Genomic DNA, 18,367 nt, shown 5'->3' with positions numbered 1-18,367 from the left:
TTATATTTGGGTTCGACATCTCGAGCGAATACCTACACACAAAAATAATTACACACCTCTGGTGCTAAGTCCAACACACTCTGATATGTAAGTAAAAAGTTTCATCGAGAGTATCAAAAAGTACAGTTGTGAGAGCATATTTCACGTCTAGACTGTTCTCTTCTCTTATTTATAGAGGAAATCTCCTTGTATTGATTCATGTAATCCGGTTTAATCAAACTTAGGACTGGGTCGACTCAAATTTGGTCTGGTTGGGTAGTTCGACCTGGATGGCTCCGGACGACTCCACCCATATCGCTTTTTTTTGGCTTGAATCATTGAATTTTGGATGTGGTAATTTCACACCTAATGTAGTATATTGAGAAGTGCAAAGGGAAAGAATTAGTGGTGGGGGATAGATAACATGGAAATGTTGATATTTTTTCAAAGCACAGACATGGTACACTCTATAGAATGTAAATGTGATTGGTTGGTTGTAATTGGCTTTTTTTTTTCCTTCTTTCTCTAGTGTGTGCATTAAAGTACAATAATCAATAAACCAACATAATTACCCACTTATTAAGTTTATGTTTAATACACGCTCATTAAGAATTAACTTCTTGGCTTATTATGGTAATCATTTGATTATTTTGGCATCCAGTCTCTCTCTTTAAGAATTAAATAAAAGTGAAAGAAGAGGATAAAATTTAATCTGTCTACGTACTAAACCAATAAATGAAAAATTTTACTTCCTTTTATTTTGGTACTTTCATATTTAAAACTAAATTTTTTATTTTTAACTTTTAGTTTAACTCTGTATTTAATTTCACCACTGTATGGATGATGAATAGTACTACTACATTAATATTCAAATTAGTTAAAATCTTTTTTACAAAAAATAAATTAAAAGAAAAAAGAAAAAACCAAACCTAAGATGTAATCAAACGTAAAATATGACATACATATATAGCTCAATTTGTCATTACATTACTTGTCTCTAAAAATTGTAGATTCAAATACTCTCCACCAACCTAACTTTTAGGTAATCTATTTAGTACTATAAACTCCTAAAAATGAATGCTAGTCCTTTTCAAAATAAATAATTAATAGATACTATTCATGTTAATCCAAAGTATTGTAAATTATACCGCCATCTAAATGTAAAATTACATATAAACTCTCGAAGATTTTGTTTTCGTTCTTAGTTTAAGTGGTAAAAATATTTATTACGCTTGCTTTCTTATTTTACAAGTGTTTCTTCTTAATTTTTAATTTAATATGTAAGATTGGACATTTGATCTTAAGATTCATAATACATACTTTGACTAGTTGAACTATATTTAAGAATAATTTATTACACTTTCTTTTCTTAATTTACCTATGTTTCTTCTTAATTTTTAGTTTAATATGTAAGATTGGACATCGATCTTAAGATTCATAATACATATTTTAACTAATTAGCTATATTTAAGTTGACATCCTTGTAAATTGGAAAAAATGATCTTATATACGCATATATTTGAAGCTAAATTATATATTGTGCGAATGAATGTCAGATTGTACGGCAGCAACCCCATATCTTCCAAGCAGGTGAGATAGGTCGGTTCCACCGCCTTCACCGCCGCCCAGAACATTCCGGCCGCCGCACTGTCTTCACCTTCCTTTTCATTTTAATTTCCTTCACAACCCATCATCGAAGTCCAAAGGACAGACACCAAACCCACCGGAAAAATAAACTTATGCCCCATACCAATGCTGTCATAGCTTCACACAGTCCCATTAATAAAGCTCCGGCCGCCGCCGCCGCCGTCCGCGACCCCAGACAGCGATAGGAAATTACAGGGGTGTCCCTACTCCTTTACGGGTTAGTTTAATCAAATTCCTCAGCACAGCCCCACATCATTGAGCTTTGGTTTCAGTTCCTTTGCAACATACATTTTTTCAAAAGAGAGAAATTTTGATTTGTTTAATCAAAGGGCAGGCAGTGGCAGTAGCGCACGCTAGCCTTTTCTTTTTCTGCTAAAGAAAAAAAAAAAGCCCATTTCTAACCTCTTTCTTCTTCTTTTGTTTTTCTTTTTCCTTTTCTTAAAGGCAGTGCCATATGCCATATGCCAATCCACCTCTGCTTCTGCTTCTCAACAGAAAGCCACAAGGTTTTTGTTATTTCTCCTTTTTCTTTCTTTTGCACTCTTTATTAAATTCTTCCCAAGACGGCGCCGTCCCCCATATCATTAAAGAAACAAAAGAAAACTCGATTCCCCACGTTCTCTTTCCATTCTTCCAACTTACTCTGCTCCTTTCCTCGCATCTTCCTCTGTTACTCACAACATCCCATTTCTTATTTCAGAGCAGAACGAATAAAGGGTGGAGAGAAACAGAAACCAATTGCCTATTGGTTCATCTAAATCTAAAATTGTATAAAAAAAAATTGTTAAAAAGTTTTTTAAAATGTTCTTTCTGATTTACACCTCAAGTTCTAAAAAGCAAAATGTTATATGTATAAAAAGTTAGTCGTTCTCTTCAACTTCTCATCTGGGGTCTTTGGTTTTCGTTTTCTTTTCCATTCTTTTACTGATATTGAATCAATTAACTAATACAGAAATAAATACTAAATAGAACAGAAAAGTGCTGCTTGTTTGGTTTCGATTTGCCATTATCCTGCATACTTGCTTTTGGCAACATTTCAACAGCTGGGGTTCTGAGAAAAATCCAATCAAATCAAAGGTTGACCATAAATACCAACAGATCCTCCAACATCTTCTTCTTCTTTCTTCTTCTTTTTGCTGCCTCAGTCTCAGTCTCTGGACCAGACGTCAAATACTTGGTTAACTTTTATGTTAAAGGATCGATTAGTTCAGGTTTTCAGCAAATCAATGCGGTTTATTGTCTTTATAATGTATTTTTTTGGTGTGTAATTAATACATTTGGCGGTGGTTTTGGCAGGAGTCTTGAGTTAATGGCTGGCCTAATGACTTCTTCACAGTCCTTGGCGTAGACCTCAAGGTTTGTTCTCTCTATGAACTCTCTCGTCGGCGATTTTCAGACCATGCTTTAATTTCCTTCACTGCCCTCTCTACTCCATGTCCCATCCAGTAGTAGTAGGTTCTTTTGTTACAACTTAAAAAGAGTATTTTTATGTCATAATTATTATAAACAAATTGAATAACTTAGGATCTAACATTTTTCAATTATACTATTTCAACTTAAGCTAAGTTTTATGGAATGTTACTTACTGAGTTGTCAAAAATCTACATATAAATTAGGCCAACTAAGAAAATAAGATGTCTAACTCTTCCAAATTTATATTTTTTCCCCTCTTATGTTAATTCCTCTGCTCAATTTCTACTTTGTCAATAAGAATCAGTCACGTAAGCTTACAATCCACAACAAATATGGTATATTTAGAAAATGACTAAATTGAAACTATTATTTGAAGTTTAGAGGTGGGAGATATGTGCATAGAAATAGACGTAAGTATATGAGTTGAGATTTAAGAGTTATTGCTCTCAAGTCCCAAGCATATCTTATCTTGTGGTGAGTTTGCAAAGTGAGAAGAATTAGGGATGTTCCACTTTTTCACCTAACTTTATCAACCTCTACCACACGTGATGGGTCTCATGAGAGAGAGAGAGAGAGAGAGAGAGAGAGAGAGAGAGAGAGTTGGTGAAGTGACGGCAGAGAGGAGATATTGTACACATTTTGGCCATACTTGTCTTTTCAAAACCCTTCACTTTTGCCTCTGCTTTTTTTGTTTTTGTTTTTGTTTTTCACTTTAGTTTATGCTTTTTGACATCTCATAGAGATGTCTCAACAACATTCTCTGTGATGTCTCTCATCTCATCTCTGCCCTCCACTTCTTTCATATTCATATACAATTTCCATTTTGATTTTGGGGTTCCTATTTATTGTGAACATAAGGCATTGACTTTCTTTTTGTGCCTGCGAAAATCTCTAGCTGTCTCTCTAACTAATTATTTGTTGTTTTACAAGTAGGAAGGGATTTCTGAATACTGCATCTTAAAAAGCTCTAGATACCCAACTTCCAAAATTACTCGGTTTACACAATTCCTTCGAATTCAACCTAAGCACTCAAGTTATTCTTTTCATTTCTATTGGAAGAATAACCGCTTCTAAACCTTAATTCTATCTAAAAGTCTTCATACTTCATAACGATACGATATTGTCTACTTTCAGGCTTCATTTGATTTTTGCATTCTATCTATAAGTCTTTTACAATAATTTTTCAAATAATAATAATACACTTGAGATTTGGTGACATAACCAATCAAGTGAAAAAAATAAGAGAGGGGGATTGAAAGAAGGATGAATCTTTCCCAAAATCCAGAATTATGGTACTTGAGCAGTGAGTTGTGGTTCTCACACAGTTTGGGTGTCGTATTGTGTTGGTCAATGAATCTTGGTCTGATCCGTAGCTTTCGAATAAATATGAAGTGGGAAAAGTAAAATACAAATACAGACAGATCGGATTATCTCCTTCTCAGTCTCCCCTTTTTCATTTTTCTCTTTCTTTGACATTTATTTCGCCAGACCAGAGCCTGCATCCTTATGCTCTGTCCTACAGTTTCAAAATGTCAACACACACACAACACATTCTTAGTACCAAACCCACTACTCTTCTGCTATACATTACTGAGGAAATTGTTTTGAATTAAAGCTAAATAATCCCCATTGAAAGGGACAAAGAGCTTAGTTTGGTCTGAATCTTTATTTTTCCTTCTTCATGTCTCTCTTGTGATGATGCCCTCAGTACCAAAACTGGATGCTTAGCTTCCTCCGGCAGCTACAACTTCTTGGGAGAAATTATATTAAAAAAATCAAATAAATAAAGCTGGGAGCTGAGTGGTGGGTGGCAAAAGAATTTGACATGTGTGGCTGCTATAACAGGGGGCCATTAATGGTGTCTGGTTTGTGAAGAACAGTGAAACAATGAGATAAGACTGAAATGCTGCTGGGGGGAATTAATTAAGGGAGCTGTTTAATTTGGTGCATCTGATTTCCCCCCCTTACTTTGTTATGTGTTGTCTTAATACTTGTCTGCTTTTAGCACTGTGGGTGGGCTTTGGGATGAGTTAAAGCTCCTTTTTGTTCGCTGAAAAGAGTTTGTATTCTTTGCCCATCTTACAACTTTGTCCTCTTCTTCCTGCAAAACCACTGGGAATAAATAGAGCATTCCACCCCAACCATTTCCATTAGGACCACTCCCCCTCATCAACCCTTTTCTCTTTTTCTTTTTCTTTTTCTTTTCCTTTTCCCTCAAAACAATACTCCTACCATTCAATTTTTCATACCATTTATGGGAGAAATTTTTCTTGTTTCAAAGAGGTGAGGTGTGTGTAAGATGGGGTCAAATGTTATGTTTGACCCGCATGATCTAATTGACATCCGACAGCAGTCACTTCACTTTGATTCTAAAATAATGTTAAGACTAACAATAATACATTAAGAAAATCTCATTGCTTTTTTACTATAGAAACACAGAATTCAACCAATATAAGCATGCTTTCCATAATATATGTTACTGTTTTTCTGTAATTCTGAACGGAATGGTTTTGGTTAGCCAACTAACCAGGTTGATATGATGCCAAGGCACCACTTTCGAAGATGGGAAAGATGAAGAACTTTGTTCAGCCTATTTGATTACAATTCCACTATATATAAAGCTTTGAAGAATATGTAGGACGCTGTCTAGATATTATGCTATTTCCTTCTTTCTCTCTCTCTTTCTCTCTTCTCTATCTTCCTGATAGTTATTTCTTTATCTTGCGACCGCTAGCATGCTTCCTGCCTTTCTGTTAAGCACCACCCCTTGAGAACATGGAAATGGCTTCTTACACCAACATAAATCTTTGCCATGTTTTCCTTTGTCAGCTTTGAGTTAGTTAAGTGTTGTGCTGAGCGATAGGTCTCTGTGTGACAGAGAAAAGTAAACAAAAAAAAATGCCCTACATGCAAATGGAGCCTGAAGAGAAACATGTAATACCATCTTCTCAAATGGTGTTGAAATCCCTACATGGATTAAAGGATGCTGAAAAGACTAGTTTATGGAGAAGAAAAGGAAAGAGGAGAGCAAAAGGATCTGCCATGGAAGGACTCAAGCAAGAGGAGCTTGATCCAAATCTGGAGTTTCCCTCTTCCACATCTTCCAGCAAAAGCTTAATGTTTCCCAGCAGGCCAGGCTTTGGCCAGCTGGGGACTAAATGCTTGGTTAAAGCCAATCACTTCCTGGCAAAAATACCTGAATCAGACATAAGTCACTACACTGTAAGTTGGAATCACTTTTATAATATTAATTAGAAGATTTCTCCAAAATGAAGCAATATGAATATGAATTGTGTGTATTTGTTGAGCTTGCAGGTTATGATAACCCCAGAAGTTACTTCTCGAAAAATGAAGAAGAATATATTGACTGAGTTGGTCAAACATTATAGAAGCACAGAACTGGGGATGAGACTGCCAGTGTATGATGGAGGAAGAAACCTGTACACAGCCGGATTGCTGCCTTTCACATCAAAAGAGTTCACTGTCATTTTGGCTCATGAGGAAGAGGGGACAACCAATCCCAGGCAAATTTTCTTCTTTTCTTCACATATTTTTGCTTTTTCTTTGTGGGAAAACTTTGACTCAATCTGGGGTAATCGTATCAGGGAACGAGAATTTAAAGTGCAGATAAAGTTCGTAAGTTTGGCTAGTATGCACCAGTTACGAGAATTACTTGCTGGCAAACAAGTTAATAACCCTCAAGATGCTTTGGCCATTATTGACATAGTCTTGAGGGAGCTTCATGCTCAAAGGTTGGAATCTAATGGCCCTTTTTTTTGGTTCTTGTTTGTTGGTTTCCTGTTCTGGCTGCTTTATAGTTTTCAATTCTTTGGTAAATTTCAATCTGGAATTATAGATATATATCAGTTGGGCGATTCTTTTACTCTCCCTGCATTAAGAAACCTCAGCATGTTGGGGGTGGTTTGCAAGCATGGCGTGGTTTCTATCAAAGCATCCGACCTACTCAAATGGGATTGTCACTAAATATTGGTGGGCATAGAACTTCACTCCATTTAGAGTTTTCTTTTCCTATGCTTCTTCATTGGCTGTGTTTTTCAGCCTGAATTGACTTCTCTTTCGGTTGTCTTTTCGGAATTGCATCTCGTATCTCAGACATGTCATCCACTGCATTCTTTGAAGCAATCCCTGTCATTGATTTTGTTGCTCAAATTCTGAAGAAAGATGTGTATACTAGACCATTGTCCGATGCTGATCGTATCAAGGTATCATGTGCTCTGGATATTTTAAGCTTCTCAAGCATGAAATTCAGATCATAATATCATCAGAGTTTGAAAGATTTTGCACTGAACAAAGTAATGGTGCCTTTTTGCAAGGTTAAAAAAGTACTAAGGGGTGTAAAAGTTGAAGTTACACACCGAGGAAATGTAAGAAGGAAATATCGAATTTCAGGACTGACATCACAGCCTACAAGAGAGCTAATGTATATAAAATATTGGCCTCATTCCTCTTTATTCTGCATTTCTAATTGTCTTTTGCTCTTTAATATTGTTTCCACTGAGTTGTTTTGCTACAGTTTCCCTCTTGATGAGCAGATGAACATGAAATCTGTAGTTGAGTACTTCCAAGAGAAGTATGGATATACCATTCAGTATACACATTTGCCTTGCCTTCAAGTAGGAAACCAGAAGAAGGTGAATTATCTACCCATGGAGGTCAGTTCTACCAACTACCCTGCAATTACCTTTGACATTTGAGTTTGTCGCCTACAGAGAATTTACGTGATGTTTTTCCCCAGGCATGTAAGATACTTAAAGGACAGAGATACACCAAAGGACTAAACGAAAAGCAAATAACTTCCTTGTTGAAAGTTTCTTGTCAAAGACCCTCAGATCAAGAAATAGACATTTTACAGGTCCAAACCATAATTTGTTTTCCAATTTGCTAATTATCAATGTTTTGGACCATGCAAATTGATAGATATGTGAACTTCTTAGTTCATTAAGAAGACATGTAATTGTGTAGATTGTCAAAAAGAAAGAAAAAGATAAAACAACAGGAGATCAAATTGTAACTGGTTGTCCATCTCAAAGCTATTTGCTGCTTTTCAGACTGTTAATCAGAATGCATATGAGGAAGATCCGTATGCAAAAGAGTTCGGAATCAGCATTGACAACAAGCTTACATCAGTTGAAGCACGAGTTCTTCCATCTCCATGGGTATTTTAGAAGTAAATTTATGTATAGCACGTGATTATTCCGCCTCATGTTTTAACATATTTCTCATGTTCCATCTTTTACCTCTAGCTAAAATTTAACGACGCGGGAAAAGAAAAGGAACATCTTCCACAAGTTGGTCAGTGGAATATGATGAACAAGGTTGGTCACTATTTAATATTTGATGTGTTTTTATGTATATCATAGAAGGAAACTTACCTTCTTGCTCCATTGCAGAAAGTAATAAACGGAAGTGTTGTAAGATACTGGGCTTGTATCAATTTCTCGCGCAACGTCCAAGAGAGCATTGCTCGTGGTTTCTGTCAACAGCTGGTCCAGATGTGCCAAATTTCTGGCATGGTAAACGGTTGCCTGTATTTGATTACGGTTCAATGATTAAGAATTGACAGCCTTGTTATCCTGCATGAGATCTAATTTTGTTGTTCTTTCCCATCAGGAATTTAACCCAGATCCTGCGGTTCCTATATACTCAGCAAGACCAGATCAAGTGAAGAAGGCCTTAAAATTTGTATATAGTTCAGTTTATAACAAACATGAAGGGAAAGAGTTAGAGTTACTTATAGCTATTCTTCCCGACAGCAATGGCTCTTTATATGGTATGTGTTTTCATTCGTGTGATATATTGATATGGAATTGTTAAAAGGACTTTTAACGATGAAAGAATTGAGATTATCTAATCCTTGTCCAAAATCTATGAGCGACTTCAAGTCAGCATTTGCCGCATTTTAGACCACTTCTGTTGAAATTAAACTTGTATGATCTCCAAGTATGTAAGAAGATTAGGTTTTGATGAACATCTAAAGCATCCCAACTTCACTTGAATGGCTTCAACTTCAAGGAGCTAAAATTAAAAAAAATTTCAACATTTCTAATAATGAAAACATAACCTTTCATTTTATCCAAGTGAAGTAAACTTTGCATTCAGGTGATCTTAAAAGGATCTGCGAAACAGAGTTGGGATTGATCTCCCAGTGTTGTCTAACAAAGCATGTCTTCAAGAAGAGCAGACAGTATTTAGCAAATGTGTCACTTAAGATCAACGTCAAGGTACTCACTAGTTTATCTTTCTCTCACAACTCTACCTTAAAAAACTAGCAAGCTTATCTAATAGTGGATTTAATTTTCTGTTCTACAAAGATGGGGGGAAGAAACACTGTTCTTTTAGATGCTTTGCGGTCAAGAATTCCACTAGTCAGTGACATACCAACAATAATCTTTGGAGCTGACGTTACCCATCCAGAATCAGGGGAGGATTCTCTTCCATCAATAGCTGCCGTAAGCTTGTCTAAAATCTTAATACTCGAATTCCTTAATGTGTTGTAATATTGAGCCATTTTGATATGTCATACAGGTTGTGGCCTCCCAAGATTGGCCAGAAGTTACAAAATATGCCGGATTAGTATGTGCTCAACCTCACCGAGAAGAACTGATTCAAGATTTGTTCAAAACGTGGAAAGATCCTCACCGGGGCATGGTTGCCGGTGGCATGATAAGGTGCATAGTCGACTTTAATAAGAGTCTCCATTGGACGAACATAAAACAACATACTCCTAGCTGCCTATTGTTAACAAAGTCCATTCATTTTCAGGGAGCTCTTGCTTTCATTTAAGAAGGCCACAGGACAAAAACCATTGAGGATAATATTCTACAGGTAATGTAGGGGTTAAAACAATCACATGAGAGACTTCACTTGGATAATTGTTTTGATTATCAGGGGTAAAACCAGAGTATGTGGTGTGGACCAGCTAATAATATATTATGATTTGAGTTGTATCATTTTATGCTTGTAGGGATGGTGTCAGTGAGGGTCAGTTCTACCAGGTTTTACTGCATGAACTTGATGCGGTACGCAAGGTCTGTGACTCTGTTATAAACTTATGATCACTTGCTGTTGTTCTAAGAAATCAAGGTGGACATCTTTTGATTTAAATTTTGTCAAATATTTAGGCTTGTGCTTCACTAGAACCCAGTTACCAACCTCCAGTAACTTTTATCGTTGTCCAAAAGCGACATCATACCAGACTTTTTGCATCCAATCACAATGATAGAAGCAGCACTGACAAGAGCGGTAATATTTTACCAGGTAACACATTTACAAGCAAGATATAGCAGAACGCTATGTGATTTTGACTAAGAGAAGGGGACTTCTCTGAACTTTACCGTTCAGAATTTTAAACATTTGTCTTAACTTGTAGGTACTGTCGTGGATTCAAAGATATGTCATCCGACCGAGTTCGACTTTTATCTATGCAGTCATGCAGGGATCCAGGTATGGCGTAGAGAATAATCATAACGAGTAAAACATAACACTCAAAATATGAACAGAGATGAGATATTGATGGTGAAAACTCGAAGCACTAAGGAGATATTTACATTGGGTTTGCATTCATTCAGGGAACGAGTCGTCCTGCACATTATCATGTTCTTTGGGATGAAAACAACTTCAGTGCAGATGATATTCAATCTCTGACTAATAACCTCTGCTACACGTAAGGATCATGAAACCATATTTACAAAATTTCCCAACATAGCTCTTTCTCCTTCTACAGTACTTTAAGACATGACTTTCCTACAGGTATGCTCGGTGCACAAGATCAGTGTCAGTAGGTAATTTCATAACATTACCTATTTTGTTCCAATATTTCCAGTTTCAAGCCACAATATCCTAGCCAAATGGTGTTTCAATCTAGGGTAGATTTTCCATTATTAAGCTAGAATGCTAAATACAGTACCAAAAGAGCATTTAACCCCAAAGTTACTTCAAACATATCTTGCTTTCTGTTTCTAGTCCGTTCCTTCGTTTTGAAAATTACCATTCCCCTCTCTCTTGGCTACTTTACTTGAATTCAAAGACATCAAAATCAAAGGGCATTGAATAATCAGTACTTACAGTGACATTTATGGCGTGGTGCAGTTCCTCCAGCATACTACGCTCATTTAGCAGCGTACAGAGCTCGATTCTATGTGGAACCCGACGCCCAGGAGAACGCCAAAAGGTGCTGCACTCGCACCACAAATGGGACCTGCGTCCGGCCTCTGCCTGCACTGAAAGAGAGAGTGAAAAATGTGATGTTCTATTGTTGACGCAATAAAACAGAGAGAGAGAGAGAGAGCGCGCGCGATCGGAAAGTGATTTGTTCAATATATATACACATTTTGAGAAACAGGGTCCGCAATCAAAATTTTGACCAAGCATACGATTTTGGAATTGCCGATCTCCCTCGTGGTTGGTTTGAACATTGAAGTTGGACTAATTGATCCAGAAGCTGTCCCGTCCCTTCTGTTCATAGGGATTGATGAGACCTGCTAACAGGCCGAAATTTTCTATGAAGCCCTAAGGCCCTGACCCAGAACTTGACTGCGAATTGCAATTTGCAAAACCCTAACAGACGGATATGAAGAATAAATTTACATACCTCTCTTTTGTTTGTATGTTATTTTGGCCATATAATTACAAGTTATTTTAAACGATTGATGTTTAAAATTTAAAGAGAGAATTTGGAAAAAAAAATCTAGAAGATAGAAAACAATTAGAGAGAAAAATATATGAGAGAGAAATAATCTTAGAAAGGGGTAGGGACTAAAAATTTAGAGAGAAATTAAAAAATCTTATACAGAAAAAAGACAGAACAAACCAAATTAAAGTTAAAGTCGGATAGATACAAATTTTAGAAAGGAAAAAATAAAATTTATCGAAATTTAAGGTGAAAATACAGTGAAATGAAAAATAATTTAATTTAAAATATTAAGTATTTAAATAATTAATTTTCTACAATTAACTTTTCTTTTAATTTATATAATGATCACCTCCCAATGATTGACCACAAATAAGTTCTTTTTTTTTTCCAAAATTACTTAAGAATCACATAAATATGTCTATTTTAAGATATAAATAATTTTGGTTTTTGTAAAATTGAGTTTACGTATCAAAATCATTCCTAAAAACTCTCAAAATCAATTACAATTATCTAATATAATATAATTAGGCACGTGAATTACATTGTTTAGAGGGTTGAAAATAGAGAGTAAATTGTCGTAAAACAATCTTTGAAGTTTGGACGTGATCATTGACTATAAAGAAATTATAGATGTTTCTAGCTGAAATTTATTCACAAACATCTAATCGACATTTTATTTAAATAAATTGTGGTAATAATAGTGTTTTAAGAATTTATTTTTATTTTATTTGTGTAAATATCTCTATAAATGTTTAGATTTTGTTGTTCAAACATTTTCTCTCAAGGAAAACATAATCTAATTGTTGTTCCAAAACATTTTGTTTAAATAAATTGTGGTAATAATAGTGTTTTAAGAATTTATTTACGTTTTTTAATATATTGAGTTAAAGTGGTTATTTATATTTTACTTAAAACAATAATAACACTCTAATGATTGAGTTGATCCAATTGTTTTTTCTAAAAACTGTTGAAGGCCAGGTAAATTAAAATTGTTATTGATAATATATGACAAAAGTCAAAGAGATGTGTGCCTAAGCAAATTTTTATTAAAAAATAGATTTCATTTAATTGAAATTTCTGAACGAGCAACTTGAATTAATTTAACTCAACCTAAGCTAAATTTATTTAAATCTAGTTTATTATAACCAAACTCAATTTAAAAACTCCACATTTAAATATTTGAATAGAGTTTGTTGGACCATATTTTAAAAGGTTTAGTAATCTTAAATATCTGAAATAATGTGCGACAGTAGCAGTGGATAGAATAATGAGTTGAAATATTTGGAAAGAAAAGGCGAAAATAGGGCAGAAAAAAGCAGCCATATAATTAAGATGTGCTATTAGGTAAAGTAGACAATGATTAAAGATAATAAAAATTTATTAATTATTGATTTGAGTCACATAATTTATGATATCGAGAGGTGTGATTTGGTGAAAAGTTCAATCATGGTTGTTTTGATTAATTAATTTTTTGAAATAAAAATAAAACGCTTTGATTAGCAAAAATAAAGGGAGAGGTCTCAGATTACAGAAGGATGGACCACAGCACACCATATTTCCGTACTGCGCTCCGCAGAGGATCCCATCCTCAATGATGGCTCTTTCAATTTTTAGGCTAAGACGGGTCTCTCTCACCGAAAATTGACCCACGAGGGACCGTACCAGGTAAAAAGGAAAAAAGAGAGAAATTTATGGATTAATTTTACGAATTTAAGAAGAGGGAAAAATAAAAAAAGAAAAAAAAGGGAGTAATATCGCTATCGACACGTGGGAGATAATTGAGACGTGAATGTGCCGGTCGATGCAGAGGTTAAAAGGTGGTCCCCACCAAATATTTTTGAGTGTGGGCCATGGGATTTCCCCGACTTAGTCAGCACGCAGAACGGGATCACGTGAAATTAGGGACTGGTAGGCCACAGCTCGGGTCTACCGGGTCCGGATTCATTCGGCTCGACCCGCTTTTTTATCGGCTTGATTCCCTCGACTCACGGAAGCCTGTTTCCTTAGCCATCTTATTCCTCGCTAATCAAACCTTCGTTCTTCTTTCTACTTCAACAACTCAATTGGGATATTGCTTTTTCTGACTTATCGATCTTAGTCGGATTCTATTTTTTTTTATCGAATGTTCCTTTGAATTTTTTGATTTTTATATCATATTAATATTCACCGATCTTTTGTCTATTATAAATTTTTGTAAAGTCAATTTTTTTTTCAATCCGAACAAAAGTGTGAGAATTGAGAGAACCAATAAAGGAAGGGAGGGTGGTTGTCGGAGTTAGAGTTAATCTGCGTAGGAAAAAGCAAAAAAGAAAAGAAAGGAGAAAAAGGCTTCTTTTAGACATTTGATCAAACACTTTGCAGGGGCCCAAAATGTAATGGTGAAGAGCACAAGTTGATGATCTGAGGGTTGAGTCAGTGAGTGAGTGGAAGAAAGAAGGGCCATGGACAGGGCAGGGTGAGTTGATGGCACAGTTGCAGAGAGAGAGAGAGAGACGGCTGGGTGTATCGTGTGTTGCATGTGAGCCACAGCACAGAACAGCCCTATCTAAACGAGCCAGGCCTCATTATTACGCGGAAAGGGGTCCCGTTTTGGCGTGGTTGCTGAGTCCGTTTTTCCTTTACTGTCGGGCAATCTCACATGCCACCCTATTCCAATCAACCCCCTTCCTGGGTCTCCTTTCCCCAACACAGCCCCACCCCCACTCCTATTTTTTGCTTTTTCCTCCTCCCCATATTCTCCTTGTCCCAATTGGCCCGTCCATAAATTTTATTTCGTAATGATTTAGTCTATGTAGTTTTAAATCACTAATAATTTAGTCTCTAATATGAAACAATTCAATTTCTAACCATAAAAAATCTCATCCAACTCAAATATTGATTTTTTATTTTATAACAATTTAGTATTTGTAATTTATAAACATATTTGGTCACTCATTAACCATCTACACATATAAGAATCCCTATCTAATTAACTTGACAAAATTTTTTAAGATAAAAAGTAAATCGTTACAAACTTTAAACTATATTGTTACATATTAGAATTTAGGAACTAAATTGTTGCGGACTAAACCATCACTAAAAACTAAAATTTTTTGGAGTAGATGGACTAAATCATTCTACCATTTCTTTGTATTTCATCTTAATCCCTACGTCCAAAAATACTAATCTTTCACTCTTTACTTCGTACCACGTTTACTTACTAATTTGTTGATAAATTAAGAAAAAGGTTGGAAATTGTAATAATAAAAAACAAATAAATGAAGGGGTGGAAATGTAGGTAAGTTTAGGAACAATGAAATGTACCAACAACATCCAAGTTGTCCCTATAAAAGGGACATGGAGATAACCCAGTAATTAAGGGCAGGCCTCTCTGCTTCAACACTGAAATCTTAATGTACACTTGATATTCTCAAAAACATGATTAGTTTTGTTTTTACAAAAATAAGCAAATAGGCACTTGACATTAATTAGACTTAATTAATGCTAAGTATTCCATCTATTTAGATCTACATGGACCATCAAAATTACATCTAAAATCTCCAAATCATGTTATCTGAATATTTCTCAGTGATATGAAATCATTAAATAAATACACAGGAATGGGAAATATATTATATAAACATCTTGGACAATAATGAATTTAAAAGAAATAATGGATTAATATTATAAACCTTTTGATGGGTAAAGCTAAACCACTCTATAGAGGGAGGAGCGGATTAAGAAGAGAAGATTAGATGGAAAGTCCATATCATCGACTCTTTTATATTTAAAATTTAATGCAATGTGATGGATGGAAGTAGCTTTTTTAATTTTTTTTTTCTTTTTTCTTTTTTGGGGTTCGATGAAAGGGAGGGGGCAAAAAGAAAAAAAGAATTTTACATGGCATTTATTTTATTTTTTTGAAAATATTATTATTATAATAGTAATTATAGTATTCGAAATGAATGATCTGGATCCGGCGCGGCTTGCCAAGCCGAAGCGGCGATGAGGGGGCGGCTGTGCCAGCCGAGCGTCAAACAGCCTTCGTTCTCCTCCACGCAGAAGCCCTCAGCGGAGAACAGCGTAAGGAGCATGCTGGCTTGCTTGAAGGCGTTGGATCCCAAATGGAGGGATCGGAATCCGGCCTGCCGGAGCCGAGACCTCCACTTGACGAGCGGCTCGTGGCGCTCCACTCGAGCCGCTCCCTCGCAGCTCACCACGTTGATAATCTCCCTCTGTAAGTACATCTCCGCCAGCGCCTTCTCCGGCTGGAGGCAGCACGCCTCCAGCGAATCGAACATCGTTGAGTAGTAGAACAGCGCCTCCGTGAACCGCTCCAAGAACCCGCTCTGGTTGTGGTCCCCTTCTTGCTCCACCACCGTCACGATCTTCGGGTTCAAACTCCGGATCCACCCGAGAACCATTTCGATGCCGGAGCTCCGATTCCCGAGCAGCCGGTGAAGCTGCATCACCGTGTTCACCGCCACAGTCTCCTTCGGGCCCACCTGAAGCATCCACGGCTTCACATCTTCCAGCCTCGACGCCGCCACGCCGCGGAAGGCGAACCGGACGTTAACCGAACGGGCCAACTCGGCGAGTCGTAGTCCGATTTCGCGGAGCGAGTCACGGCCGTCTGGAGACGGTGGGCCAATGCCAGTCAAACGAAGCAACGGCGGGCCGCCGGGGCGGAGAGCTAGGGCTTGGATTAATGCCGGCCATTGTAGACCGTGCATTAGGTTGAAATCGATGACGTGGACGCAATCGTGACCGTCGAAGGCTTCCAGAATGGCTTGGTTAGCGGTGAAATGGGCGAATTTAAGGTAAGGGCAAGCTTCGTAATAATGATGATAGAGAAGCTCATTTTCATAGGCGGTGCCACCGCAAGCGCTGCTGCTGATGTCATGCGGTGTGAAAACGCGCCGACTGAGCGCGTCGATGAAGTAGCCAGCGACTTTTCCGATGCCACAATCGGTGTTGATGCTGGAGAGCAGAGTCTGCATTTCCACAATCAGGGAGCCGGCCAATGGGAGGTCTCCACGGTGGATCGAATCGGCACACGTGACGAGCATGTGGACCAGCTTTATGCCGGAATCTTCCTCCATGGCGGCGACGACAGTTAGCTGCTGCGGAGGCATCGGCGGAGGCGGAGGCAGGCTCTGATGTTGGTGCGGAACAGAGGGGTCGGTCCAGGGGACATTTTCAGGCGTCTGATTGATGAGATCGGGGAAATCGGGGAGATCGGAGGGCAGGGAAGCGGCGTGATTGTGATTGAACTCGGAGAGGATGGAATCGACCCAGGAGGCGATATCGGAAGGGTTGTAATGGACGGCGTCGGAGGCGAGCTGGGAGATCTCGGAGGAGGAGTTGACCATGGCGGTCTCGAGGCACTCGAGGCGTTGGGCGACGTGGTGGAGGTCGGAGGACCGGACCTTGTAGCCGGCGCCGGCGAGAAGGCCATCGATCTCGTGGGGCTTGGTGACGGTGGAGGAGGAACTGCCGCTGCTGCAGCTGCCGGAGCCGGAGGAGGCGGCAGCGGAGTCGAAAGGACCCATAAATTAAATAATCAAGAGGGAGGGAGAGAGGGATTTAGGGGCCGGGGAGGGGAATTGGTTTGGGATTGAAGAAGAGAGAATTAGGGAGAGGGGATTTGGGGAGAAGCTAAGTTGACCATGGCCATGGGGAAACTCTGGAGGGTGTGTGTATGGGCTGTGTGTTGTGTGAGAGTGAGGGAGAGACTGAAAAGCGATGGCTGAAAGGGAAAGGACGAAAACGATTTTAGAGAGAGAAACACGGCAGGAGAGAGAGAGAGGTGGCGTTGCTGTATCTGAACAATTTAACAACGCCATAGGGAATTGAGAAATAACCAGTTAACCACCGATCAAACTTGGTTTTTTTTTGCTTTTTTTTTTAATATAATTTTTACAAAAAAATTCAAATACTATTTTATTCCTAGTATTTTTTACTTCGATCCATTTTTGTCCTACTGAAATATAATTTTTACGGTTTATTTATATATTTCTATTTGGTTCATAAATTTCAAAAAATGATATTAATATCCGGACATTTAAAAAATAGTTCTAATAGGTTCCTGTCGTTAAACTTTCCTTAATCAAGAATGTTGGTTTGGTGAGTTGTAAAATATCTATTTGAATACGTTGTAGTTCATTTGGTTTTAAAAAGTGACCATTTTATTCTTTAATTGTAAAATTATAACATAAATTTTATGTAAGATAAAAACAGTTTAGTATAAATTTATGACTGTTGTGTTAAAATAGTTATCGAAAGAAATAAGATAATGTAAAAATGAATGGACCAAAATAAAGTATATATATCAAAATGGATAATTTGAAATTACATAAATTACCATGAATAAAAATTGAAATTACAAACATTAGAACAGGCCGTTTAAAAAATGTTAACTAAAATGAAATAAATCTAAAAATACATGAATTAAAATAATATTTAAATATTCAAATCTATTGATTGGAATAAGGTAAAAGATGCTTTAATTACGAAATTATGCATAATTTAATTATTTAAACAATAATTGCATACAACAATTATATTTTAAATGACTTAAAATACTAATGTATTTTTTCTTCAAAATAGACTATGGTCTTATTGATTTTTAGGATAATAATAAATATCTTATTAATTGAATACATAATCCACCCATAAATTTAATGCATTTGAATT

The 18,367-nt window shown here is 36.9% G+C and overlaps 2 protein-coding genes and 1 long non-coding RNA gene across 10 annotated transcripts; 1 reads left to right on the top strand and 2 right to left on the bottom strand.

Annotated features, from left to right (window-relative positions):
• Positions 1-62: 62 nt before the first annotated feature.
• Positions 63-11,262, bottom strand: LOC111014478 (uncharacterized). Its single transcript, XR_002601833.2, has 2 exons — positions 11,125-11,262; positions 63-345 (listed from the first exon to the last, which is right to left on the bottom strand). It is a non-coding gene; the product is annotated as an uncharacterized LOC111014478 (long non-coding RNA).
• On the top strand, positions 1,704-11,649 carry LOC111014477 (protein argonaute PNH1). Of its 8 annotated transcripts, none has more exons than XM_088125106.1 (23): positions 1,704-1,843; positions 2,923-2,982; positions 5,918-6,261; positions 6,355-6,563; positions 6,645-6,791; positions 6,896-7,029; positions 7,153-7,262; positions 7,374-7,712; positions 7,796-7,912; positions 8,109-8,216; positions 8,304-8,375; positions 8,451-8,573; positions 8,671-8,830; positions 9,160-9,281; positions 9,372-9,509; positions 9,586-9,728; positions 9,823-9,885; positions 10,025-10,088; positions 10,182-10,317; positions 10,430-10,503; positions 10,629-10,723; positions 10,810-10,841; positions 11,149-11,649. In XM_088125106.1, exons 3-23 carry the CDS (start codon positions 5,938-5,940, stop codon positions 11,316-11,318), a joined length of 2,880 nt encoding a protein of 959 aa, XP_087981232.1. In that variant the 5' UTR covers positions 1,704-1,843; positions 2,923-2,982; positions 5,918-5,937; the 3' UTR covers positions 11,319-11,649. The 8 variants fall into 8 exon arrangements, with proteins under 8 accessions (XP_087981232.1, XP_087981230.1, XP_087981233.1 ...); XM_088125104.1 differs by having other exon boundaries at positions 5,869-6,261; XM_088125107.1 differs by lacking the exon at positions 1,704-1,843 and adding an exon at positions 2,115-2,132.
• Positions 11,650-15,331: 3,682 nt separating this feature from the next.
• On the bottom strand, positions 15,332-17,495 carry LOC148210584 (protein SLENDER RICE1-LIKE 1-like). Its single transcript, XM_088126131.1, has one exon. The coding sequence runs from the start codon at positions 17,221-17,223 to the stop codon at positions 15,619-15,621; it is 1,605 nt and encodes a 534-aa protein (XP_087982257.1). The 5' UTR covers positions 17,224-17,495; the 3' UTR covers positions 15,332-15,618.
• Between the last annotated feature and the right edge of the window lie 872 nt (positions 17,496-18,367).

The sequence above is a fragment of the Momordica charantia genome (genome assembly GCF_013281855.1).
Source record: "Momordica charantia cultivar OHB3-1 chromosome 6 unlocalized genomic scaffold, Mcharantia_2.0 BLBB01000006.1, whole genome shotgun sequence".
Lineage (NCBI taxonomy): Eukaryota > Viridiplantae > Streptophyta > Magnoliopsida > Cucurbitales > Cucurbitaceae > Momordica > Momordica charantia.
This window is presented reverse-complemented; position numbering and strand designations above follow the sequence as displayed.